At 43.2% G+C, this 26,965-nt stretch overlaps 1 protein-coding gene across 1 annotated transcript; it reads right to left on the minus strand.

The window, feature by feature from the left end:
• Nucleotides 1-12,354: 12,354 nt before the first annotated feature.
• pnp6 (purine nucleoside phosphorylase 6) lies at nt 12,355-25,226 on the minus strand. Its single transcript, XM_088613735.1, has 6 exons — nt 24,948-25,226; nt 20,506-20,675; nt 18,277-18,380; nt 16,072-16,247; nt 15,382-15,572; nt 12,355-14,872 (listed from the first exon to the last, which is right to left on the minus strand). Exons 1-6 carry the CDS (start codon nt 24,968-24,970, stop codon nt 14,673-14,675), a joined length of 864 nt encoding a protein of 287 aa, XP_088469861.1. The 5' UTR covers nt 24,971-25,226; the 3' UTR covers nt 12,355-14,672.
• Between the last annotated feature and the right edge of the window lie 1,739 nt (nt 25,227-26,965).

Here is a 26,965-nt window from a genome sequence, read left to right on the forward strand (position 1 = left end):
CCACTGTCCACGCCTTGCCTGTGGTGTGAGGAGTCTGGGCTCCGGCGCTCGGCGCTTTTTCCACGTTCGCGTGTGATGGGCTTTGTTGCCAACGCGTACACGCATCACCTAACACTTGCTGTCACGCCACTGCGCGACCGTGGGAGCGTGTTTCCGAGCAGGAATAAATGCGAATGGTTTGTGCGCGCCGGGTCGGATAGCGCCGCTCTGATAGCGCGAGTTGTCACCAGGTAATGTTTTCTGAAATGCCTGGCAAGGTCCAATGCATTAATTACAGCATCAACGAGTGCTGGTTCCGAAACGTGGTTCGCTTCATATTAGCGCATTTTGCAGGTAAAATGCACCAAGAGCTCGCAGGCTTTGGACACCTTGTAGATGTGCTTAATTTGTCATGTTTTTAGAAGTTTTTTTATTCTTAATGTGCAAAAAGACCCGCGCCGTATTCACACGTGACGTGTATGAATGCGCACTTCCCCCATGCTTTAATTTAAAAATAAGGTTATATAGTTACACAGGTACGCGTTTGTATCTGTGCCCTTTTGCTGTTATGTAAGTTACCATACTATAAAATCTCCTCTATAAAATCTAAGGGAAAGGGTTTGCACGGCTGCACTGTACCAACTAGGGGAAAAACGGCATAGGAGTCATATACTTTCAGGACTGTGGCAGGGATGAGGTAGGAGTGTCTACAATCACCCGGTGACATCGGATTTACCAGCCATTTTTCTATGCAAATAGCTCCTCATATGTGGTAAGAATAACAAGCGTTCTAGTGTTGCTTACTGAGGGATTTCAGATGAAGTGGTACAGGGGGAGACTTAAATTCGTCCAATGGTTTCCTGTTTCTTCCCTACTATTAAAAATAGGAGCTCTTTTAGGACCTGTCACTTTCTCCACTCTTAGACTGTTTCCATACTGTACCACAGTATCATAAAGCAAAATAGCTTTAATGCTGTAAATTGAAGCATTTCATTTTTTGATTACTTCATTTTCCATATTAGACTTATATCATATTGCTTCAAAAACTCACTTGTAAAGCGCATTAGTTCTTGGCATTTTATGGAGGTTTTCATCGTTCTGGCTGGAGCAGAGGAGAGCAGAGCCCTGGCCCAGCGTGTTTACCTGGAGGTGCAACTGGACCATGCAGGTTCTAACAGAGTCTGAGGGGTTGCAGAAGGATGTTGTTTTCAGAGCACATTGCTTTCCATCTTGTGCCATCATAACACATGGCTTGGAAATTTGTCAAAATCCCTAACTGGGATTAACATGTTTAAATTATTAAAACGTCAGGAAGAGCTGTAAATGTTGATACTGTTTGCCAGTTATTTCGGTATAAAGGTGGAGGGAGGATGCCTTCCAAGCAGCCAGTGTGTGTGGGGGTTTCACAGCCTGTTTAGAGATTTTGAGAGCTTGGCTCGAATTAATCCAATGGTCACTCTAACACCAATCCGTGACTGCTGACGGATTAGAAAAAAGGCTGAAAACTGATTCCTGTGGGGCAGCAAAAGACTCCTTGTGTCCAGAATGATTCACTCCGATTGTAACTCAACATCAAATCTCATTTCAGTGTTCCAATTGTAGGTTTTCTTCTTTCTTCTCCATACTGGAGTGTGCGGTACTTCTTTTGTACACCCATTGTTAATCTTTTTGATCTGTCTGAGTGGAGTTTGCACGTTCTCCCTGTACTCCAGTTTCCTCCTACTGTCCAAAGACATGCTGGTGTGTTAGTTGGCTTAGGGGAAAGTTGGCCCTGGTGTGGGTGTGTGCATGTCTGCGTGTGCCCTGCAGTGGAGTGGTAAACCATCCAGGTTGTACCCCCCTTTGTGCCCGTTGCTCGCTGGGATGGGTACCAGCTACTCTGTGACTCATAATTGGGAGAAATGGTAAGGAATGGATGGATAGATGGGTGGATTTCAGGGCATACCCCAATTTCGCCAGCAGTCTCAGTGGAGTGATGCTGACAGATTATTCCTTTGAATATCAAAAGCAGTTTTGTCAGCCAACATGTCTGAGTTTATTTCCTCAGGGGTGTTTTATGCAGGTTATTCGTGGCAGGTTAATCTGGAGGTCAGCAATAGATCATTGGTGAGATCTGTCATGATTTAGACAGGATTAAGACCCTGACCTTTACACAGCGCTCTTTCTTCCTATTAAATCTCCACACGTGGTCATGTTTTTGGGAGGAGATCTCTTCCTTTTCCATTTACAGCATGGTGTCGTTTCTGCTAAGACATTAAGACTTGAGCACTGAAATTGCAAATTGCAAGTGCTCAAGGAGATGTGGCTGGAATCCCTAAAGAAGAAACCTGAGACAAAAATGTCAACCTCATATAAAAGTTGTCTTTGCTGTTGCCATTAGGGACTTAAAGATCTTTATAAAACCCAAAGAACTGTGGTACAGTATGTCAGACCAAGCTTGGATAGCACAACTATAGATCAGCTGTCAATACTATAGACATTTCTAGCCCCAGCAGGCCTTAGACTGAAGTATTTTAGCTGGATTTTTAAAATCTCTCATAACACTTGACTAGGGTTTACCATTATAAAAGAACAGTAAAGTGTAGCAATGCATTGCAATGCAGTATCCTATGAACAGACCCTGGTAAAACAGGGCAATGCAAAATGTATGTATAGTAGATGCTTGAGAAAAATGAATAAAATACTGCCTGTTTATTATAATATAGTTTTATCTTTCAGTATCACACTGTAATCCTTGTAGCCACATTCTCCTCTGAGCCAATTTGTTGGAAATGGAGGAAAATCTTTAAAGAGGACCGGCGCTGCCTCTGTTATGGTGCACCCTGCTCCTTCTGCCCACGCATGGCTATCCGCCTCAGCGTATTCCCTCATATCTCCGAGGTTTTGATTGATGCTCGAGCTGGGAAAAGAACAACAGCACCCAAACAAAATGCTCTTGCGGCATGCAGTTGCCAAATGAGAAGCTTTTCGTCAACAACAGCCATTGCACTGCATTGGTTAGAGAGCAAAATGAAGAAAATAACCATTAGCAGGGGCACGTAGGGCATTCAGCGCCTGATTATGTAATTTATGGTGTTTTTCCAGACTCAGATGATGAAACCGGCTTTTCTATTTGAAGAAGATGAAGGGGGTGGGGGGGGGGGAGTGTTTGCACACAGTGTGTGTGTGGGGCAGTGTAATGTGGTGGCACTGGATTTAAATTAAATTGTGTGCAGAGGAGGGTTGTTGCTTTTCTTTTCAATTTTTTACGGGTCATTTCCCTCCAGTCCAGATCGTTTTGCACATTCGCACTGGGTACCTTTAAAAAAACAAATGTAATAGCTCACCACCTGGGAAAATAGCATGACTGCTCCTCAGAGGGTTGGGCCAGAGAAAGGGTGCTTGTACATCTCGCAGAATAAAACCTGAAGAAATCTTGACAGAATAAAGCATCTGTGTTTGTGTTTAGTTGCACACAGGGGAAGATAATTCTTAATTGAACTCTGTAGAGCCCTGCAGCTGGATTTTCCAGATTATAGCTCATCTAGCACTTTACCTCTGGACTGACAGTTCATTTATTTTAATTGACTGATGATTTAATTGAACTTGATGTCACATAATCCGGCACTGGTTTGCATTGTAATGACAGACAGCTGGAAACTCCAGTACAGAGACAAAGTCTCTGCATAGGTTTGCCTGAGTCAGTGTTGTTAAAGTGAATCTCACTATACTGGAGAGCTCTGTAATGCACTGTACATTCTGTCTTTTAGTTTTTGTTGTCATTTTTGATTGAAGTCAGGTGTGCAAGATCTGTCATGCTTTGACAATGCCAGAAGGTGGTTAAATCAAAACCGACAACCGTCTTGAACCAAGAAAAAATTGAATGATATGAAAATATATTAAACAGTCCCTTGGCGAAGATCAATGGATGAGCTGGACATGCTGACAGTGGCTAAGTTTAATAGGATTGCAGTGATACATGAGCCTTTGTGTTGAATGCAGTTGCAGTGGGTTAAAGCTCTCCTCTCCCTCCTGCTCTTTTTTTATCGGGTAATCTCTCCCTGAAGCACAGTGGCACCCAAAACTACGGTTGTGCCTTTAACTGGTAATTTCCTTTTTATCTGGGAGCATTGTTGAGATAACATGGACACATGGCTCTTTCTCTTTCAATCTGAACACTTGTGCCTCTGAAACAGCCTCAGGAAAACACACTGTACATACCAACCAAGAATCAAGTCTGTATTGTTTTATCGTCCTCCTGCTGTAAGAGTTCTTTATCCAATAGTTGTCACTGGGATGCAGGCGGTGATACTCTGCTATCTGTAAGTCCCAGAAGAAGGCACACAAACAGCTCTCAAAGGGTTTCATGTCTAAACAGAACAGGCTGACTTCATCTGGTCCATTCTTGTTGCACATGAATTTGCATTCTGCTTTACAATACTCATTTTATTTCTAAAACTAGATATGGGTCATGCAGCTCAAGGAGTTTAGATAATAACTTTTCCATTGTTTGTTCCCTCGTTTTAGGAAAGTTCAGTGTGATTAAGTCCTCCTCAACATGCATGTGCTTTTTTATAGAATTTAATGGACATTAGCACTTGCAGTTCTGGTTCTCCAGACTTCCACACAGGTTGGGAGCAACCTTTCTGCTCAGAGATGCATTGACAGAGATGCATATCCTTGAGTCAACAGTTTTACTAAGAGTTTTCATTTTGCCATCCGATCCAAACATGGCGACTGCAGGACAATGGGAGACCACACAGTGCCAGGATTACAATGGCATGGCTGCAATGTTGGGGTCTTGCCCTGGACAGTCTTATCACCTGTCTTCAGTCCGGTACGGCACTTGTAGGACCAGCTTGCCAGTGCCATCAACAGGAGACGCCCACGACTGGCCATCCTGCACCAGCTGGCTGCAGCTGCTCAAGAAGGGAGGTGCAGCATCCCACAGCAGTCTGTACAGAGACTGATCAGGTCTATGCGTCGGCACTGCCAGCATTGTGTTAATGCCCAGGGAGGATATACCAAGCACTAGCTTTGAATGTTTTCATTTTGACAGTGTGTCACGTTTCATACTGAAATGATGTTTAGATGTGCATTGGTGTTTATATTTTTTATGATTTAGTTGACTTATGTGTTTAAATTATTTTACTAATTCCAGTGTTTGTCCATTTTCTTTTGTGCATCAGTATAGGTCTTGTCACATTTGTATATATAATTACAATAAATAACTACCCCGTGGGGATAATACTGCTCCAGATTTATAGAATTATTGTGTTGACTAGAATTGTCTTTTAGAACATGACCAGAGCAGTTTGCGGCAGATTGTTCATCTACCAAAGACATTTTTATAGGCTGCTCTGCAGAGTAACACAGCAAAAACCCCAATTAACCTTATAGCTGAACAGAAATATAGTGGGAGAGAATAAACCAGGAGCGTGCAGTTCAGCTTCTGGAGGGCTAGCGTGTCAGCAGGTTTTCCAGCACCAGCACCCGAAGAGCTGGGGAAGCTGTTAAACTGGTTTAATTAAGCCAGTAATGATGTTTTTAAGAACCCAGCTGGCCTGAAAACACACAGACATTACTGGCTTTCAAAGACCAGGATCGCTCCTATAACTTCTTGCATAAGTGCCAGTGTGGAGTGGCTTGTACTGTATGTATCTTTGCATCAAAACAGTACACACCAGAGTGTGTCTAGTTCTTCCAATGAATGGTTTAAGGAACCTTTCTATCAATTTATCAGTTAATGATCTTAAACATTGTAGTCATAGGCACATAGTCCAGATGACCTCTTTCCTTGATTTATATACTATATAGGGAGGAAGCCTCTTTGTGTACCCTAAAAAGTATTGATGGAACGGAAGTGGAAACAGTCACCAGCCTTAGGTTTTTGGGAATTCACATCTCTAAAGATCTAACCTGGACTGTGAACACTGACTCTATCATGAAGAAGGCTCAGCAGCGCCTTTATTTCTTGAGGTGCCTCAAGCGATGGGGGATGCCAATACATGTGTTGGTGAACTTCTACCGCTGCACTATCGAGAGCGTCCTCACCAACGGGATCACCGTGTGGTATGGCAACACCTCTTCGCGAGAAAGAAAGGCACTGCAGAGAATGGTCAATATGGCCCAGAAGATCATCGGCTGCGGTCTCACCGAGATTAAACAGCTCTATGAGGACCGCTGCCGTGGTAGAATTCTGGACATCACAGAGGACAGTCACCACCCAGGGCATGAGCTCTTCACCCCACTGCCCTCAGGCAAGAGATATAAGAGCATACGGACACTTACCACTAGATTCTTCAATAGCTTCTATCCACAAGCAGTGAGACTGGTGAACACATTTAGCCATCCCCCTCGGACCACACCTACACCATCATCATCTACCTCATTGTAATTTATTTATTGTACGTCTCCAGTCATTGTTTACACGTCTGTATTGTTTACATTCAAACTGTCTGCATGTTTACTTGCACATCTATTGTTTGTTTGTACATTGTCTTGATGCACTGTTTGCACCTTGTTTTGTTTTTTACACTTGTTTTACAATCGAGAGACTTTCTGTAAGTAAGAATTCCATTGTACCAGTACCGGTTACATATGGCAATAAAGTTCAAGTTCAAGTTCAAGTAACAGTACAATATAAATCATGGAGCACAAATTAACCATTGGTGAGAAGTAGAGGTACAGTATACACTTCAAACCTTTGACAGATGCCAAGCCTCTTGTTTGTCCAAGGGTGGGTACTTCTTGGATGAAAGCATGCTTTCACTCGTATGTGATTGTTACTACTGTACATTTCAAGTTAACATTGGGTCTGCAGAGCTGTGTTCTGTCAAGGGCAGAGACGTGCAGAATACATTGACATATGCATATACAATAAGCATTGAGCTTTACCGTATGATATTGTATGTCACATTGTAAAGGGCACTGTACATTGTATTAGAGTGGGGTTATAGCATACTGCTGCCACCTTCCTTGAACCAAAATCTCTGTGTACTGAGTTCTTATTCTGATAGGAGAATGTTTAATTTCTATCACATTTGTTTTATGATGAAGACAGAGCTAATAGATTAGTGCTTAAAGGTGTTGCACTGTGAGAAATGATCTTTTCTGGACCTCGTTTCATAGCAACACAGAGTTACCATTGAAGAGCCTGTACTTGGCGGAATCAAGTCATCTCTTTATGAACGTACAGCAGGACTTCCTGTCATAATCAGAGGTGCCTGTCTGGTGACACCGCTCTGTTTTTCAAGACGTATGCTTCAGACCATTGCGAAATGACAGCCACAACGACTGTTCTTGATAAACTGCTGCCCAAGTCTGGCTTGCGGAACATAAGTGATGTGTGAGTGAGTGAGTGGGCTTCAGATCATTTGCCCAGGTACAAAAAGGTGGAGGACAAATATTTCTCCCATATCTTTTCAGTGTTTGTGCTGTTTCACTCTCTCTGAAGCATCATTACTCAGCCTCAGAGTCATGCCTTTGTGCGTGACTTTGTAAATAGTTTTTAAAGAGAATGATTTATGAGTGCCTCAGTGCTGAAGGAGACCCCTATTTGTTATCGCTGTTAAAGTCAATCTGCATATTAAATTTTCTGGAATACTATAAAGTAACACAACCCAGATACACACCCACGTCCAGCTTTTGAATGCTCCTCTGCAGTGAAGACTAATTCCACCAAAGCTGCCCTGGGCTTCCCAAATGATTAAGAAATGTAATCACAGCAGCAATTAACACTGGGCTGTAAAAATAACAGTACTAAACTGCAACAAGGTCATATAAATTATCTGAACAGTTATTTAAAGATCCAAATTGTATGATAACACACTCTTGTGTTTCCGACAAATCAATAAACAACAGCCTGTAACATTTTCTTCCTATGGGAATATTAAACATGTCCCTTCCACCCTCATTTTTCTGGCAGATACTATGTCAAAAGGTGAGATGTCAGCTCAATTAAGACAATGCAGTGCAATAAAAACACAATGTGTTTCTCTTGGCAGCAGTTCTGTTTAACCTGCTGCATTTTGTGATGTCACAGTGACTTAGCCACAGCAACAGACCAAATGTGAATGGTGGCAAGACTTTTCAGTCCTTAATGGCTTGTGTAATTAAATTGGGAATCTGACTTATAGTCACAAAAGCACGCTGCCCTTTGGAAGTTCCTTTCCCCTTTTCTAATAAATTACGTTTTTGTCCAGCATGTAAGATGAATCTAAAGCCTTTTGTAACCCATTCCAGTTTGTTCTGTTGTTGTTATATCATTTTCTTGGTCCTGTCTCCTCTGGGCAGCCAGATTTAATCTGAGGTTGATACCAGCGTGGGCAGGAGGCGAGGAGAGTGTGACAATCTGTGACCAGAGACGTTCATTTCCAGAAGAGGCCACAGGTGTGCAGTCTGCACCCTGCAGTCAAGATCCGCTGCCAGCACCCTATTATTGCCCCTGCCCCAGCCCAGCCAGCTGTCCTCACAATGCTGGGGTTGGAAGTGTGGCTGGGGGTTCGAGACCCCGTGATCGATATCGATCCAGTCTGATGCAGTTTTGGGCTGTCCCGTGCTGCGGGCATCCTCGTGCATCACTACAATGACCCAGCGCAGAAAACATTTACCACAAAAGACCATTTCAAATCTATAATCCATTCTGTGTGACATTTATCCAGCTATGTATATTATATTTTTACTATGTCAATCATGGCATGCTCCCTTTTCTCTGGGCATAAAATATGAAAATACTAGATACTGAAAAATGAGATCACTTCAGCATTAAACCTCATAACCTTGAACAGTAGTTCCCTGTGAATTCAGTCTGTGAACTTCAATACCAGCTGTGTTATAATACCATAACTGAAGTCTGAACTGAACTGCCATTTTCTGGAATTTGAGATCTTTGTTCTCAGCTTCTAAACAGCTGGAGTATTTCCTAAACATGTGGACTAATTCTTTGTAAATACATTTTTTGTATGTTCACCCTGCAGCTCTTTGGCAGAGACACAATGAAACATTCCTCACGAAGCAGATAGTTGAAAGAAGGGTTTCATCGAGTCCCTGAGAGCCCGGCTGACACAGTGATCATGAAAACTAGGATTCACAGGCCTCTTCTTAAGTCGAAGTCAAGTCAGAGTCCAAGATTGCCGGATGGCCTACTGAGGCAAAGAGAAGATCCTGAGATACTTGACACAAGACTGACACCAGCCGTTGTCTAGACTAGGGGTTCCTGGGAACCCCACACCTGCTGGATTTCATTGCAGCTGAGCTCTTTACTTACTACACAAACCCTGAACTGAACCAAAGTGTTGTTTGGTTAGAGCTTTAGCTACTCAAAGGCTGGAGATTTTATATTACTTTAGAAAAACTTAGTACTTAGTAGGGGACCTCCTATATGTTAAGGAACTGAAAGCAATTAAAGAGTCCAAATTAAACCAATTATGAGGCTCCATCAAGACTTCAACTATTCAATAGAATCAAACCAGCAGGTACTGTATGTGAGTCACCAGGAGTAGGACTGGGACCAAAATGATGGGGAATACTGCAATTTGTGTTCTTGCCCAAATCATTAAAAACCCAACAGCAGCGTTTGAAAACATGCTTACTTAGGTTAGTCTTGCACGGAATGGGTCTCACCTGCTAAGAACTGTGCTTCCTAATTAATTTTCTTTCCTCATTGTGCACGTTCGTTATCAAAAAATGCAAGACTTCCAAAACAGCTTTGCAGTTCCCTAAGATTTCCCCTTTTCTATTTTTTCATTCTTAAGTTTTTTTTTCCTCTGGGCTGCGTGTTAAATTCAAAGCACACAGCGTTAATGTTTTATAGGAGTCCCAGTTCTACAGAGCGTGGGCAGCCAGCGAACGACATAAATAATGAAGGCAGGAAACTGAAAAGGAGGGGGAGGTGGGGGTGTCTAGTAGAGTTTCACTCAGCTACATTCATAATGTGAGTTTTCACTGCTCCTGCGAAAGGGAGATTCCTTCAGGAAAAAGAAAAATTCATTATGGATCCTTTCCAGCTACACAACAAAATCTGTTCGTTTTTTTTTTCTTCCTCGCTGACACACTGAGTGCTGTGAGGACAAGATAGCGGAATCAGAGCGGTTCTGGCGTCGGAACACTCGCCGTGTGTCAGCTGTCCAAATGTAAGGTAATGTAGTAATTGCAAATTTCAGCAAAATCCACCTGGAGCTGCATTACAGAATTATAAAGACCTAATTGGAGACGAGGAGAAAAGTAAAGTGGATTTTTTAAAGTGGTGTTTGTAGAAGCAGCCCTTCTTCAGCAGTACATTGAACAAATAGGCAAAGGAAAGTTGAAATTAACTGGATTTGCATTTTCAATTATTTTGATGGTGTCTTTAAGGCTTGAGCATCTATTCCTATAAGAATGCTATAAAATATCTTCGTTTGAAAATGAGATTGAAAGCTGCAGGCAAGTCACACAGACTTGTACTGGTTTGCAATTGTCATCTGCTTTTGCAAGACCGTGATATTTTTTTAAAATATGGCAGAGGCCTTGTTATTCAGGCTTTTTAAAACTATTTCGGAAACACTTTCGGGCAGGTTAAGACGGTGAAATTGAAATAAAAGTAGATTGCAATGAATAGTCCATCCAGCCATCAATTTCCGAACTGGTCTTTCCAACTCAGTGTCATGGGGGAGCCGGAGCCTATCCCAGCAAGCAATGGGGGTAAGGCAGGGTACACCCTGGGGAGGACACCAGTCAGGGCAGACAGACACAGACACACACACTTTCCCCAGGGCCAAGTTACCAGAAGCCAATTAACCTACCACCATGGACTGAGGGAGGGAACTGGAGAGTCCAGGGGAAACTCACGTGATCACAAGGATAACATACAAACTCCATGCAGTCAGTACACCAGGAACTGAACCCAGGAAGCAACCTGCTTTCCAGTTCCTCCAAACGGAGCAGACATGCTTCTGTTCCATTAACGGTTAAGCTCCTGATTCCCCAATCCCAAAGGACAGCACTTTTTTCATTTGAGCTTGTCCACTTGATTTGACACTTTGATTATAAAAGGATCTACACACTGAATCCCGACAAACCCAACTGAAATATAAAGGGATCCAAGAAGATTCTGGTGGATAAGGTGTGAACTGTTACACCCTACGGTTTTCCCTCACAACGTAACTAATGTCAAATAAAAATCGTCCTGGGTCGACTCTTTAAGGCTTTTAATCAAAATGTTACCGAACAGTGTTGCGCTCTTTCTTTCAGCTTGGCAAGTAGGTGCTTGTTAGTTGTCTCCTACACCAACGGCTTGGGTCAAGAAGATTGTCTCCCACACAGACTCCCCTACCTCCTGGGCACGGCCCATTGACCCCGGAGAAAAAAACATTCCCTTGTCTTGTGATTAAAGAGCAGGTGAAAGAAAATGATTCAGATCTTACTAGGAACCTATTCCCTTATCTCACTGTCTTTAAGGTGACAAGAGAGCAGCATAAAAAACAGGGTGGTGTACAAATTAAGTAGGGAAATTCTATTTAATTCGATGAGATCAGCCCTGCAAAACAGCAGAAAAATGGACAGATATGTGCAAATGTGAAAGCTGCATGAAGCTGTAGGACTTCATTTGAACACGAAACTGGCTTCATTCAGTTCATTTGGTCCTTGGTAGTGCATATCATTCATTAAGTTAATGAAGGTCCCCCTGTCAGGAGGGCCTGGGTGATAGATAGGCGGTCTGAGTGTCTGTGTTTGTGAAGCGTATCGATGGCTATCCAGGCTGTCAAGGAAAACTGCCACTGTAAACAGAGCTGTCTCCAAATCTCACTCCACAAAACGTCACATGTGATATGTGATATGTGCTGCATTATGGCCGCACAGATTTTCATACTGATTCAGTTTGTATGCCGTTAATTGTTGGCAGTTTTCTGCAGGAACTGCATTTCTGATCGTAATGGCTATATGGCTATATGGCATCTATATGGCTGATGATAAAAAGTGAGGTTCCTGCAGTGTACGTGCTGAACGCTTATCTGCACACTCTTGTGCTACTGGAGCCCTTTGCCTTTTCCTGCACAAGATGTCTATGTGCTGTATGGATTGTCCTCGTCCTTCATGTCTTAGAGTAGGTAATTCTGTGTTCCTCTGCAGCCAGCTGGACACTTGAGAATCTGGGTGAAATAAAAAAATGTTCTTTGCAGTAGACTGAAGGATATTATATCCATTCTTTTGTATACAAAAACAAAAAAAAGTAATGCATCAGAATTAAATGCAGATAGAAAAAAACGGAAACAAATGTATTGATTCCCAAAAACTATCAAATAAGGAAACCAATACAATGTTACCAGAACAAAGAATAAAAGCAGACCTAAACCTGCTGGTTGTGAATGGATGTTTCTTTCCTACTATATTTTGACAGCTAACAAATGACGCAGTAGATGCTATTGATCACTTTTTTATTTCAGAATAATTCTTCTCATAAAATACATTCTGTTCTACAACATACCTTCAATACTGTCAATAACAGGTTTGACACTTTCAAAAACCATCCAACTGTCATTGATGTCAAACTCTTTATATTAGTGTTACAATTTCAATATACTATATTACTTACATAGATTGCACACAATTAGTAATAAACGTTTGTTCTTGTATTCTGCTCCTAAGCTGTAGCGAATCTGGATAATATACTGGCCTGTTCCAAAGCATTTCTAGCACTTCTAGATCTGACTTCCGCGCTCAAAAGTTGAAAGAAAAACAGTACAATGTCTACATGGATGAGGGAGAGAGAGAAAGGGCAGAGTTGATTATGGATCATTGATTCCCTCTCTCTTCCTCGTACACGGAGAGGGCTAAACAGCCAGAATGTGGTACTTTTTCCTTTCACTTTTCCTTGTGGAACTAGCCTGTACTAGCCTGTACTTGTTCCAGTGCAGCCCGCACTCCCCCCCAGCTCCTCGTTCGAACCCCTTTTGTAGATCTTGCCAGCTGGGGTCGCCCCAGAACGTTAGTAGAGCCACACAGCTGAGAGCTGATCTTTGACCTTGTCTAAGGACAGCCACAAGGTTGTACACCTGATCCATTATTCTCCTGCAAATGATTAAACTATTAACCCTTTAAAAATCTCAAGAGAGTACAGATGAATATATTTGCTATTGAATCAAAAATAGCTAAGCATCTTGTTACATCTAGTGACTCATTAGATTACCTGCTTCACAAACAACTTGTTACCAGCTTTGTAGGCAAATTTCACATACGCCACTCCTTCTGCTCCTGATGGAATACACACCCCTGTCCCCAGATTAAAACATTCTCACAATGAAACAGATCCCTGGCAGTGTGAAAAGAGGGGGAAAATGTGAAAAGCCAGGCAATTAACAGCCTCTTGTTCTTTGTTTCTTTTTAATCACGGTGAGAAGTCTTCCTCTGTTTAAAAAAAACAGCAAACCCAAGGCCTGGCCATACAAAGTCAATAAGAAGGCCGAAGGTGTGGGCGTGTTTCAAAGTGTGACTCTGTTAAAGACTGCAGCTGAGAAGATTATTAAACACAGCCAGCTGGACTACTGGCAATCGTTACTCTGTCACCTTTGGCATGGCATGAGTTCTAGGAAAATGCAAGGTCATCTGTACGGACAGAGGCCTGCACCACAGGCTCTTCCTCAGAGCAAGGGGAGGTCGTATTGCAGGGGTCCTTGACCAGCAGGAGGGGTGTTGCACTGACACCTGCCTGATCACTGAGCGGGCTGTGAAAACCATCTGGAATTAAGTGGGCTAAGTGGAGGGAATTGGTAAGAAAGAAAGGATCTCACAAGCTGCGTAGACAACAAGCAGTCACACTTAGGAGATACATGGCAAAGATTTTGACCTGAGAAAGGTTTTAAACACAGTGGTGTGGTGTAGTGCTTGTTTTAACATAGGCTAAAAACTTTGTTATGGCTGCAGCTAGTATCCAAAGATCCTTGAATATTTTGACTTTTTACTTCTATGGTGTACAGTATCTCTGAACAGAATGTGTCTTTCGGTTAATAACAGCCCTCCCTCTCTACCTTAGTGCTGTGAATGTCTGGCCGCCCAGCGAGGAAATCCAGTGTCGAAAATGTTAATTTTGAGGAAACCATGCAGTGTCTGTAGTATCTCCTCCAGGGTAGATCCCACTTCAATATTTTGCTCGACTGTGGAATGTATTTGTGTTGAGAGTGGGAATTATTACACACACGTTCTTATTTTCTGTCTGTCTGTAAAAATGAATCGAGATATTCTAATGAGACAGTTCAGTTCAAAGGCTCCAGTCCTGTTCTGAAGCTTGATGGTGTGTTTAATGATGTTGTTCTGAGCCCTGATGCTTGTTTGTCTTTTAGCAACCTTTGCAGTTCTGAAAGACAAGGGGCTGCTGAGAAAAACAGGTGAAACGCCACGTAATGTCACAAAATTGCATGTGTCTGAATCTTCAAGCTTCAGTGTTATTACAGCAATTAAGAAGTTGTATAATTGGTCGAAATGATTATTTTTTTCAGGTTCCTGAAACTGGTCCATTAAACAAATATCCTGCAAGCTAAAATCCTTATGAATGTTTATCTAGTGCAATAATATATCTGCTTCAGGCTGCAAAAGGGTTTCTTGCCTGGAGTTCATATACTGTATTTAGCAAAGCCTAGGTAATCTTCGCATGGAAGCAATCAGCAAGGTTATTCTATCACAAGCGCTCATGGTAGCCAACTGTGTTGGCGGCAGGTTTTAAAAAGGCACAGCCTGTGGGCCTACTCTATCTTGCCCAAAAAGCTGCAGACCAGGCTCTGCAGGTCCTTAGCTCTCATCTTGGAGGTCTGCAGCACCTCCTCGTGGTTGGTCTTCTCCTGGCTGTCATAGTCCATCACTACTTTGTTGGTGACGAGAGAGATTCCAAACACCTGGAGGCCACAGTGCCTGGCCACGACCACCTCCGGCACTGTGCTCATACCTGAGAGAGACGGGGGGAGGAAATTACACCACAGTAAAGTGAGAGGCTAAGAGATAGAAGCAGGAAGGACTGGATAGCACGGAATAATGGGATGGGGTGGGATAGAGTAGGATCAGGGGCAGTGCCATTCTTGAAGTAGGTAAGGGGGGGTTGAGGTAGGCTGCAGTGATAATCAGGAGATGGGGGAAGGTGTGGAGCCCCATTGCACACTTTCTTATCCTGTGGGTGGGTGGGGGTTCCCTTACAAGAGTTTTGTTTCCCATGACGAGGAGGGAGTTTTTCTGTGCATTAATGGGTCTTGCTTAAAGTGGGCGTGTCTTTCTCTGAAGCCCAGAGGTGGTGGGGCTAGAGTCTCCCCAGCCTTAGGACAGAACTGCCTCTAGGACAGGTCTCACAAAGTGAGAGGCAGCCTGCAGCCTGAGAGAAAGAGCGGGAGTGAGTGGGAGAATGAGGACATCGGGGGCAGAGAGTGCCTGAACAGGGGAAAGCCAGCGCCCAGTTCCGCTCACCCACTGCGTCCCCTCCCAGGGTTCGGAGCAAGCGGCACTCGGCCACGGTCTCGTAGCTGGGCCCCGCCGCCATGCAGTACACTCCGCTCCGGACGAAGTCGGAAAAGCCCAGCTCACTCGCCGTCTCGTTGGCGATCCGGAGGAGGCCCTTGTCGTAGGCGTCAGACATGCAGGGGAACCGCACGCCGAACCTGCCGGTCATCGATCAGAACACGGTCGTGTCACATGTGACCTCCGGGACACCACTGGGAAACAGCCTGTAAACAGTCTCGGTATCGAGGAGGTGAGCACCAGAACTTTGATATTGAGCCCTCTCTGTAACAGTGTATTGATCAACAGTGGTGGCTTCAGAACTAACCCTCAGTAGCTTGGTATAACGCGTTGTATACTTAACAGCAGTCTACAGTAAACAGGAACATTATTTTGTTGTCGTGGCAAGATCCTTGGAAGAACATGTCAGATCATCTGAATGATTGCTAATAGTGTTTAGTTTTTCTCCATGTGACATGTTGTATAATGCTGGGGTAAGAGACACTGAAATGAATAAACCTGTGTTACGAAGGTTACCATAATTTGTTTACTCTGTAGAGCTCTTGGCAAGAGTACCTTCAGGCTTGGAGGACTTCCAGCCAGGTCATGCTTGGTGCTGTTATCACATATGGAACACAATGAAATTGCTGAAAGCCTCACCTCTCCTCATTGGGCCCGAACAAGGGGTTTTGACCTGTGATGCCTGGAATGTTGAGGTGGTCCTTGATGAACATGATGTCGCCCACCTGAAAATCGGGGTTCAGTCCCCCAGCTGCGTTAGTGACAATCAGGGTCTTCACCCCCAGGAGGTGGAATACTCGTACTGGGAAGGTCACCTGGGGTGATGACACAGAACAGCAGCTAGTCAGCATGGCAACCTGCTGTAACCGAAAGTGGATCTCTGCTTTTCTCCGGAAAAGCACACTCTCACTGACGCCAGATGGTCCCAGGAGCCAATGTCTAAACTTAACCAGATCATCTTGGCTAATCGTGGTCCCAGCCAGCTAGCTATTGGTATAGTCCAAGATCCAGCCAGTAACAAAGAGCATACCTTTAATGATTCACCAATGGGGGAATCCCAGAGTTACTCCACCACGGTCTCGAACTGCAACAGTAGGGACTAAAAGCCACAAAAAACATTGCAATCCTAGAGGGCATATTGAACTTCAGTCAGTAACCAGCAAGGAATACAGAGAAAGAGACCGCAAAAAAGTTTCTCTTCCACAAAATGACATGGAAGATGTTGATACATTTTGCAGGGATCCTTTCAGCAGTGGGGTTGGTGTGTTTTTCATGACTTTCACACACAGACATGGTGGGATAACTTAATGCTCACCTTTCATGAGAACCCTCCTACTTTCCCCTCCATTGGCAATGAAAAAGCACTGGATTTTTCCAACGATCTCTTACTTATTAACTTTTTAGGTTGATGATCCATTCCTTGAAAAACTGAATAAGTCTTCGGCTTTTACACAAAGCGTCTATGAAACAAGTTCTGGATTAGTTCTGTCCTTTAGTAGTTCTGTTCAGAAATGACCTGTATGCAGAAGAAATGCAATTACCTGCTCTATTTGTTAACTCAGTGCTGTTTTGTGGGATTGTTTTGTGACACTCTAAACTGAACAGTGACCGAAATGATCTATTTATTTTTTATTATAAAGCAAAATAATAAAAAAAGAAATAATATTTATTCACATTGGTAACTGTGATTCATAGACGACAGATGGTTTAGGAACATTTCCAGCAGGTGAGGACTGACATCTATTTAGAAAGAGTTACGAAGCCACAGCTACAGAATGTTCAATTTTTCATTTTGTCTGCCTTTGAGACTGCATTTCTCTGAGGCTAACAAATCTGGTGAAAGTCCAATTCAGAGGGGTGGGGGTAGTGAGTTTGCTTCCAAACTTTAAAGAAATAACTTCTGAGACCTACATCACAAGGCACAAAAGGGTGTGAAGGGTGTGATCAAAGGTTATTGGAATGGTTTCTCTGTCACACTGACAGCAGTGTTCTTTGGTTTGTCTATAAACTAATAATGAGTCAATTATCATCTAGCCTGAACCTTGCAGACAGGCAGCTTAACCATTCTAGAATCTGACATGCTGCTGAAAGAATTCTTGACTAACACAGAGCCAGTGAGCAGTTCTCTCACTTCTGCTTTGAGCATTAATAGTAATAGCTGAAAATAACAAGCCCTCTGCCCCTTAAAACCTGCATCCTTAAAACTGTCTGCAAAGTCATACAACTGCAAAACCTTTCAAGCCACATGTGGGCAACATTCCCTTTCACTATTGGTTCTTCTTCCTAAAGAGAAACTGTCTAGACGACAACAACAATAAAAAATTCATGTCTCGAAAATGTTCCCTGAGATATGGCTCAGAATGTTTTCTGAGATATACTTGGCTTTTAGATTGTTCTATTGTTTCTGCATCAGAAAATGGTGTTACATTTACATGACTTGAGCAGTGTACTGTATGTGGTTTTCCAGCACTGGCATTGGATTCTGGAGGCAGTTTAAAGGGTTTTTAAAAAGCAACAATGGGGAGAAGGATTTTGGTGCAATTTTGTCCTAGGCGAAAAGAACATCCTAGCGTAGACATGTCTGCTGCTGTACTTTTAGAGATGATTGCATTGCGATCTTCGCTGGATCAATTTCGTTGACCCCAAACCCTCCATCCATTTTACATTGCTGTTAATAAAGACAGATCATGTGAAATAACAAATAAAAGCAGGGAAAGCAGGAAGACATTAACTCACGGAATTTAATATCGAGACGTCATGAGGCGACTTGGCCAAGAGAGAGCATTCAGTCACAAAGGACGAAGAAGTGTGTATATGTGGGTGTGTCTGGGGGTAGGGGCTCACCTTTGTAAGGGCATATCCCTCATAGAAGTGAAACCTGCCCTGCATGCAGACACATGGTTTTCCTTCGATCTTTCCAAAAACCAGCTTTCCAGAGTGTCCAGGAACTAAGGGATTGGAGCAAAACAAGCCTGGGTTAGAACTGGCAGGAGCAAACCTACAGCTCAAGAGCAGAACTTCTTCTTTTCATTAAAATCACAAAGACCATTACAGTCACTTCTCTCCAGATCATTGTTGAAGGCTGGTAGTCTCCTCTCTGATTAATTGCTTATTTTAAAGGAAGGATTTAGACCCATTAAATGCTTAAATGTAAAGAGTTCTGCAGACTTGACAACATTTCTTTTAACTTGGTTTCACACCTGCCCTGCACCTCATCATACAAAAGACTCTGACTCAAAGCAGAGACGTCTCGATTCAACAAAGGTTTCCTATGTTGAACATTTTCGATATTCTGAACCTGTAGATGGTGTTGCAGGATATGAACCTGGCCCCAGGTGAAAATCATTCACCTTTCCTGGTGCACTGGTCCATCAATGAAAAGAGACACAAAATGGAGCTGAAATGTGACTGGATGGACATGTTCTGTGAAAGCCGTCAAAGGTCTGTTGGTCTACAAACCAACAAGAGTCACTTCATCCTGCCCCCTCCACTCACCCCAGCACTGGCATCTGTGAAGTGGGAGTACAGATGTCTTTTCCATGGGAGAGTCTATTAACTACATCCAGCCCTTCCCATTTCATTTCTCATTAATGAAATTAATGAGACAGTTTATAAGGAGCTGGAGGAAGGGATGAAGTGTACGTTCAGTTTGTCTTGCACTGTATAAATGAGATTTATAAATCAGTGAAGCCTTTCTTGTCGTTTGGGAATGATCCCAATGGAAGTGATTAGTTCTTCTCTTTAGGACCGTTTGGCCCCTGACAACAAAGGCATCTGTTTAGTACAAAAATGCAGTAAACGTTTCAGCAATGATGTCACTAGGGAGCAACAATGACATCAAGAATGGCTTTGATGATGAAATCCTACACTTTTAGTTTTAGAAAACATGTATCATACAGATGGGCAGCATGGAGGCGCAGTGGTTAGCACTGCTAAACGGTGTCAGTGCTGGGGCCTGCGCTTTGATTCCTGGGGCATGATCTGCATGGCGTTTATACGTCCTCCCCGGGTTCGTGCGGGTTTTCTCTGGGTGCTCCAGTTTCCTCCCACAGTCCATAAAACATGCTGGTATGTTACTTGTTTTTTGTGAAACTGGCCAGAGGGGTGAGTGTGGGAGGTTTGTGTCTGTGTATCTGCCCTGCGATGGACTGCCGTCCCACCCAGGGTATACCCTGCTTTGCCCCCGTTGTTGTTCGCCGGGACAGACTCCTGCTCCTCCATGACTCTGTATTGGCAGAAGTTGCTAGAAAATAGTTGGATGTGCTGTATTATGCGGTTATACAGTTCACTTTAAGTACATGCTATAATGCAAACCATAAGTTATTCGATTATTTGGCACATAATAGGTTATGAGGGCTGATTGTGTCACTTTTTGTTTTTATACCAATATTACAATAAAGTAACGGCATGTCGAATGCAGGATAGCACATGTTGCTTCTCTTTGAAATACTTCACTGGGATGAAATAACTTGCTCATCTGAGTCCTTTTCTCCTACAGTAACAGTGCAAATTCTTTGTGTGTTTCCAGTAAATAGTGCAGTTATTTTCCATTTTAGACGGAGTTATGATGGTGTTACTCTCAGGGTTTAAAATGATGAGTAACAGTCTGAGATGGCACCCCCACCCCCTTCATAAACATTCTAGCCATTAGGGATTCAAATATTAAGATATCATTCCGCCTCTGAGAGACTTCAGATCATTACTTTCCCACCAGCCTACAGGACGGCACATAAATGGAAACCTCAGTGCACGACACATGCATTGTAACGCTCAGTGTAGGCTGTGTGTAAGACCAGGGGCCAGTCAACTGCTTTTGTGACCGAATGCCAGAAATTCCTGCATGGCCTTAACGCTTTCCCTGTTGAGCCAGTAAAGTCTTTGTGCCTCAGACTGAACAAAGCAGGGTGGAGATTAGCTCAAGGTAACACACAGGGTTGAGCCACATGTTCCTGCCCAGCTGCTGCTGGAATGGAAATGAATCCCATCTATGATGAAGCCCAGAATCACAGGGGTACAAAATCCCGTGTGGCACAGACTCCCAGATACTGGGCTACTGTACAGAGTCCGACTGACCTGTGCTCTGGGAGAACCTGGGAATGTCCTGATAAGGGAAGATGGCCTTGTCACCCAGCAGGTCAGCCAAGCCACCCAGCCCAGACCCACAGATTATGGCCACTTTCGGCCTCAGGTCAGTTCGGGTGAGTAACCAATCTGCTGTCTCTTTGTAGTCTTCGAAAGTGTAGCTGAGGAGAGGAAAACAATTTCACTATTCTAGATCCTAGACATTTTATAGCATTTTTTCTATCTTTAGGGTCCCCCAAAATATTAATAATAACAACACTTTATTAACCCTTTACAATTTCTTGCATTAGGAATGATCTTTTCTCATACCCCAGATTGCTCTCCATGAGACACACAGACAGGGAGAGAGCCTGGGGTCAGAGCGCAGGGTCAGCCATTGTACAGCGTCCCTGGAGTAGCTGGGGTGAAGGGCCTTGCTCAGGAGCTCAACAGAGTAGGATTCCTCTGCCGGCTGCGGGATTCAAACCAGCAACCTTCCAGCCACAGGTGCAGATCCTTAGCCACAGAGCCACCGCTCCGCCCCGAATGAGATCCGATTTGAGATCAATTATCTCAAAAGTTGTTCTCTTCATTTTTTCCTCCTGGATCAGATATAACTTTCTTTTTTTTAAAGTCTTATAGCACTGCATTCATTAGAATTATAGTGTTTGGGAAATTCCTCTAAGATATATACACATGACAGACCTCTATGTTGTGTGCTATTTATAAGTTGTTACTGTGACTGCTGACTGCACACTGTGAGTCTTTTCTGGGTGTACAACATGGGCAGGGATGGGCTCTGATTGCATACTTTTGAACAGGTCATCTGTTTCATGAAGTCTTTCCTGGGACTTGACCAGCCTGGATGCATTTTCAATAAAAGGAGAATAAATTATTTTACTCAAGCGAAGAGGAAGTCAATAGCAGCCAACTGCAGTCACAGATCTCTGAACAGCCTTGTATGTGATGCACAGAACTCGCCCTGACATCTTCTTCAGCTCTTACAGTTCATTACAATGGATCGATTCAATTTGCTAGAAACATTGCTTTGGTTTTTTCGACAAGCAGAGCTACCATGAAAGTGAATGAACTGGAATCGATGAACTCATGCATAATGTGTTTTTGTCCAATCGCTCATCATCCACTAAATTAGTAGAATGTACAAATAGGGTTCTTTGCCATCTACAGTATGGTGTAGGTATCTCATCAAACCTCACATCAAAAATATCTGGAGCTCCGCCAACCTCACCCAACTGCCCTCAGCAGCTCACAAGTATAAAAATATACTCGCAAAGTTTACCACTGTCAAAGCTGAAAGAAGATCCTTCAGAAATATGTGTTTAAAGAAACTTGTTAAGATCACATATTAGACAAACACTTACTATGGTCGAGCTAAGATCTATCAGCTGTGCTTATGTCCTTAGTGATAGTGAAGGTGGAGTTCAGAATTATTATCTTGGATGAGGGCTAGCAGGAAAAAGGTGAGTTGTGGCCTTGAGAAAATAAACCAGTTACAGGCCACAGACCTTTTCAGTCCCCAGGAAAGGACATTCACTCATCATCACAAAGTCTCCAGTCCTGGTGAGTGTTCCAGCAGCCTGAAATCTCTCCTTGTAGCATGGTCAGGGTGAGAGCAGTTCTGCCCTGAGATGTTGGCCCATCAGATAAAAACAACCATTTAGAATAAGCGATCAAGCTAGCCGGCATGTTTTTCAGAGGAAAGATGAGCAGGAGTTGAGAGACAGTAGCTCAATCTGGCGTGTCAGTGTGCTGGCACGGAGGAAAGAACATCTTCACAGTGTTGCAACCACTAGGCCAACTCTGATCAACTCATTTCCCTGGAGGAATGTGTTTTCAAATATGTCCAAGGCTTCTTAAGCATAACAAATGTCCGAGATCTATCAGCCTGTCTATCTAAAAATGCTATAAATATTTTCTGTTAGGCACCACTGTGGCACAAGCTTCCACTGTTTTACAGTGCACTAGTACTTTACGATAGGACTTTATTGTCTTATTTCTCTGAAATGGTTCTTGCATCAAAGCAGCTGTTTTACAAACAAAGAAACATACACAACATACAAGCAGTCCTAGTACATGTTACTTTAAAAGTAAATAAAACATGACATAACAGGCCTCGATCCATACATATTCATTTCACACCACTCCTAGAGGAATTCACACAACTACACCGGGACCCTGTGAATTTCCTTACTTCACAATTACACAGATCACTACACTTTCCTTCTATGCAGCTGAAAAATAAACGGATGTCTAATTATCCTATAAAATGATTCTTAATAATTAAACCTTGTGCACAAGGTGACAAGCCCTTAGTATATTTTAAGCTAAATGTTTATGTGAAGAGATGCTACTTTGGCCATTTGAAGACTTACCCACTGTGTTTTGCAATATTAGTACCACTGAAACTACTGAAAGGTAATGTAGCCTTGGCGCTAAGGTCTTGCAAATAATTGGGAGAGCCATTCACAAGTGCACGGATATTTCTGATTAACATAATTGGGAAACCGAGTAAAAATGCACAGGATGTGGAAACTGTAAACGAGGCAGAAAAAACTGATACGTTTCTTGAATAACGTTCTGCTGAAAATATATATATGACTCAAGTAGGTAGCTGCGTCAGCATGCCTGCAAAGGAACAAGAGTATTCCATGCTGAAAAGAGAAGAAAAGAAACTCAACGTTTCGGGTGTGGAGCCTTCTTCTTTGGGTGTGGCCGAAACGTTGTGTTTATTTTCTTCTCTTTTCAGTATGGAATAAACGTGACGTGTTGTACGCTGACTGTCCTCTCACAATATGGTCTCTTTTTTTAGTTTTTTCCCCCTCTTTGGTTAGTTTATGTCAGGACTCGTATAAACCAGCTCATGAAATGAATATGCTGTCTGTCAATCTGTAATGTTTCAAACTTTGTGTTTTATAACTTTATAGTCACTTTATAGGTGACTATAAACCTGTTTATGCATAACTGTACTGTACTTCGTCGTCTTTACTCAGCGATGCGAGAAGAGGGGTAAAGGTCTTTTATAGTCTCCAGTGTCAAAAACTAATCTGATCTAAACTGTCCTGGTCATGAACTTGTTTTCAAACAGTGTTAGTTTGATAATATATAAGTATATAAACTAACCTGTGTATTCATTTAATGGAAACAAAAATAAACAAGGGATACCCAAAACAAGTAATTAAAAATGCTGAAGTAATCCACTATCCTCATACAGGTTGAAACCTACTACGTACAGACCAATTTGATCTAATTAAATTTAGCAGGAGTGTGATTTTCTGCTCAGTTCACAGTGGGCGGCACCTTAAATCCTCTTTCTCAGTACAATTTTTATGAGAACATTTTTTATGTCATTTTGCAGTCGTTCTATACAACCGTGGGTCGAGCCAAGCGACGGCGACAGGTTTTCACGGGGAAGCGGAAATGCGTGACTCCGCGGCGACGCGCGGCCGCATTGCGGTGCAAGAGCAGCGCGCTGCGGGACCAGGGGCGAGACCGAGGCGCCGGCGCGGCTGACTGGCGGAGCTGTCCAGGGTCCTGACAGGCTGCCCCGGTTTGACGCGGCTCATTCCAGAGGCGGCGGGGACGGCTGTGACGACGAGGCGATCTGGCAAGCGAGTGGGCTGTGACAAAGGCTAGCCTTTGCTGCTCACTGGAACAACACAATCCCGTCTGCACGCCGAGAGCCGACCTGCTTTTACACCCTTTTCATCTGAGGGCTTGACAGCAGCTGAAAAAGCTGCTGGTGTGCTGAAGTGTCAAAACGCATTTGACTGGGCTTATGATTTCCCTTGTAATTTGCTTTCGTATCCGAGAAAAATAAAATCTTAACAGACTTTATTATGCGGGGGATTAGGTATCTTTTCAGAACACAGTAGTGTAGCGAAACATATATTTTCGTTTTCAATTCAGTAAATAAAATGCAAATTAACTGTACAAACACACTGACACCGAGTCATCCGGAGTCGCGACAAACAGGTTTAAAAAACAGGAGGACAATATTTAAATCGCACTCTACGTGTGATCGTTACATCGGTACCTTTGTGATTTTTGTATTGTTAGTTTTTATAGTATCACAATGAAAAAAAACAACAACTTTTGTTAGTAATTCGACCCGTCATTTCCAGGGCTTTTACCAGTTAGGTGGTGAACGCTGAGAAGGCCGTCGAAGATTTAAGACGGTCACTTCCAACGCATTTGAAAAGGTCAGAGAGATTTGTTAATATACCAGCTATTTTCCGGTGTCTCTATGGCGTGTGCCGGCAGTAAGAAAACATTGCAACAGGGTGTAGGGCGATCTAAGATCAGAAGTGCGCCCGTGTTCGCTTCTCTTGATTGTCAACGTCGGTAACTCGATAGCTCTTCTATTCGTAAGAACCGTTTTCGTGGATCGTGGATGTACTGTGCTCTCTTACTCTTTTTACACCCTGATGTCTTACCTGCACTCGGGAGCGGATCCCATAGCGGGCGAGATGTCTGGACTGCGCTTTGGAAGTGCGGCGGGCGGCGATAGAGCGCTCTGTCAGTTACAGATGGGCGAATAAGTCTGCCTGGAGGTCAGAACTGCCCCGGATAGTGCTTTCCTCTCGTAGGGTGGCGTGACAGAGGAGTGGCCGGGCCGGGGAAGGTCCTCGCAATCTGTTTTCTTTATCTGCCCATGCCCCGCTAACAAACCCACCAAGACAGACACCGTTAACCCATTGTCACAACGGAGCACCTAAATATGTCCTTAGCTCTGCTCGACTTCCTTCGCAACGAGCGCATTGCGCATTGTGACCCAACAATTCACACGCGAAATATCTCAAATAAACCGCATTTCTCTCCTCTCTCCACCTTGTAAATAATAGTATCCTGACGAATCTTGTTTTGGTCGCTGTTAAGCGGATGAGTGTGGTGTTTAATATTATTGTTAGTAGTAGTAGTACCGGCAGGATCCACACACATATTGTATCGTCTCACGGAGTTGGAGTTTTAAGCGGATTTATTCATTTCGTTTGGCTTTAAAATTCAACTGAGAGAACTGCTTTCCTGCCAGTGCCCCTATTTCAGAGCCCTCCAGACAGCACAGACAGCTACCGTGCGTTTTAATTAGGGATTAATTAGGAACTACCAGATTTACTGCATCTGCTGACCTACAGTGGCAAAAAAACATTCAAAGCTCCTGTACACGAAACTCAGGACATGTACAGTAGTTATTCTTTTAGTGACAGGATTATGGTTTTGTCAGAATGAATGGCACCAGTTGTTTCATAGGGAGTTCTACTTCGTTATCTGGTAAGAAACCATTGCAATATTTCCCTTCTTCAGTAAGCTAGATGAGTCAGAGCACAAGGTGACCAGAACAGCTGGGTCTGCTGAATTGCATCACATATTGTGATAAAAATTCACAGAGCACCAGTCCACCATTCGGCAGGAGAACCGAACCTATTGAGCCATTTCCTAACATGCAGGACTTATGATAGATGAGCAAATAAATTCTCTTGCAGCTAGGAATTTCTTAGCATCCCAGTGATCTATAGACCTGCACAATCAGAGTATCCAGCATGTGACCTCCCTCCCTGATATATGCTACTCCAGGCAACGATTGTCCCTGCTTATTATTTTAATGGGAGTTCATTAATGTGATGTAAAGGCTGGACACCAGAGAAGTCTTCAGCTGTGTGGGTGCACATGAACAGGGGCAGGGCTAAAAAACCCTCCATCCATAAATCACAGATCAATACCCTCCATATGTCAATAGCCACCAGGTCTGTGAGCCTTCGGTATCAGGAGGTAGATGGGGAAGCTGTATTGGAAAAGGCCAGTCTTCTGCAGGTCTTGATCAGGCAGGACAGCAGAGCCAGGATACAATGCCCGATATCAGACTTCACATCAGATTAATGGACCCTTAAGTGCCAATACGCTATGTAATTATGATTATTAATTCAGTTTAAAAGTATATATTTTATTGTGATAGCCCAGGAAAGAAGCTAGTCGATTATGTTGTCCAGGAATATAAATTGCATTTGCGTGTCGCGGCTATTGAACCAAGCAGAACAAAGGAAAAATAAATTAAAACCTTCCCCAGGTCTTCATAATTCAGTTTCAAATTTTCTGGAAGTATGGGGCCATGAAGACGTCTGAAGGAAAATGGTCTGTGCTCCTTCTGCTTCCCCATAATTGAACTGAGGAACAAGGTGCTTCTATGTGAACAATACCAGTCTCAAGACAGGCGTCACAAGAATGGAAATGATTTTACGCAGGCTCTCCGGATACTGCAGGCTGAGGTCCTAACTTTGCACAAAGGCAAAATCCATGAAGCTTAAAGGGCAAATAGTTGGGTTCTTCAAATGACAGCATCATATATCACTGATGAAGATTCACCAGCTGTCTATAGTATTGTAGATGCACACAGGATGAGCAGAACTGCAGTATTTAATGGGAAATTATTGCTGAGAAACAAATTGTCTTGATGATG

This window comes from Lepisosteus platostomus, chromosome 20 (assembly GCF_059453375.1).
Source record: "Lepisosteus platostomus isolate fLepPlt1 chromosome 20, fLepPlt1.hap1, whole genome shotgun sequence".
NCBI lineage: Eukaryota > Metazoa > Chordata > Actinopteri > Semionotiformes > Lepisosteidae > Lepisosteus > Lepisosteus platostomus.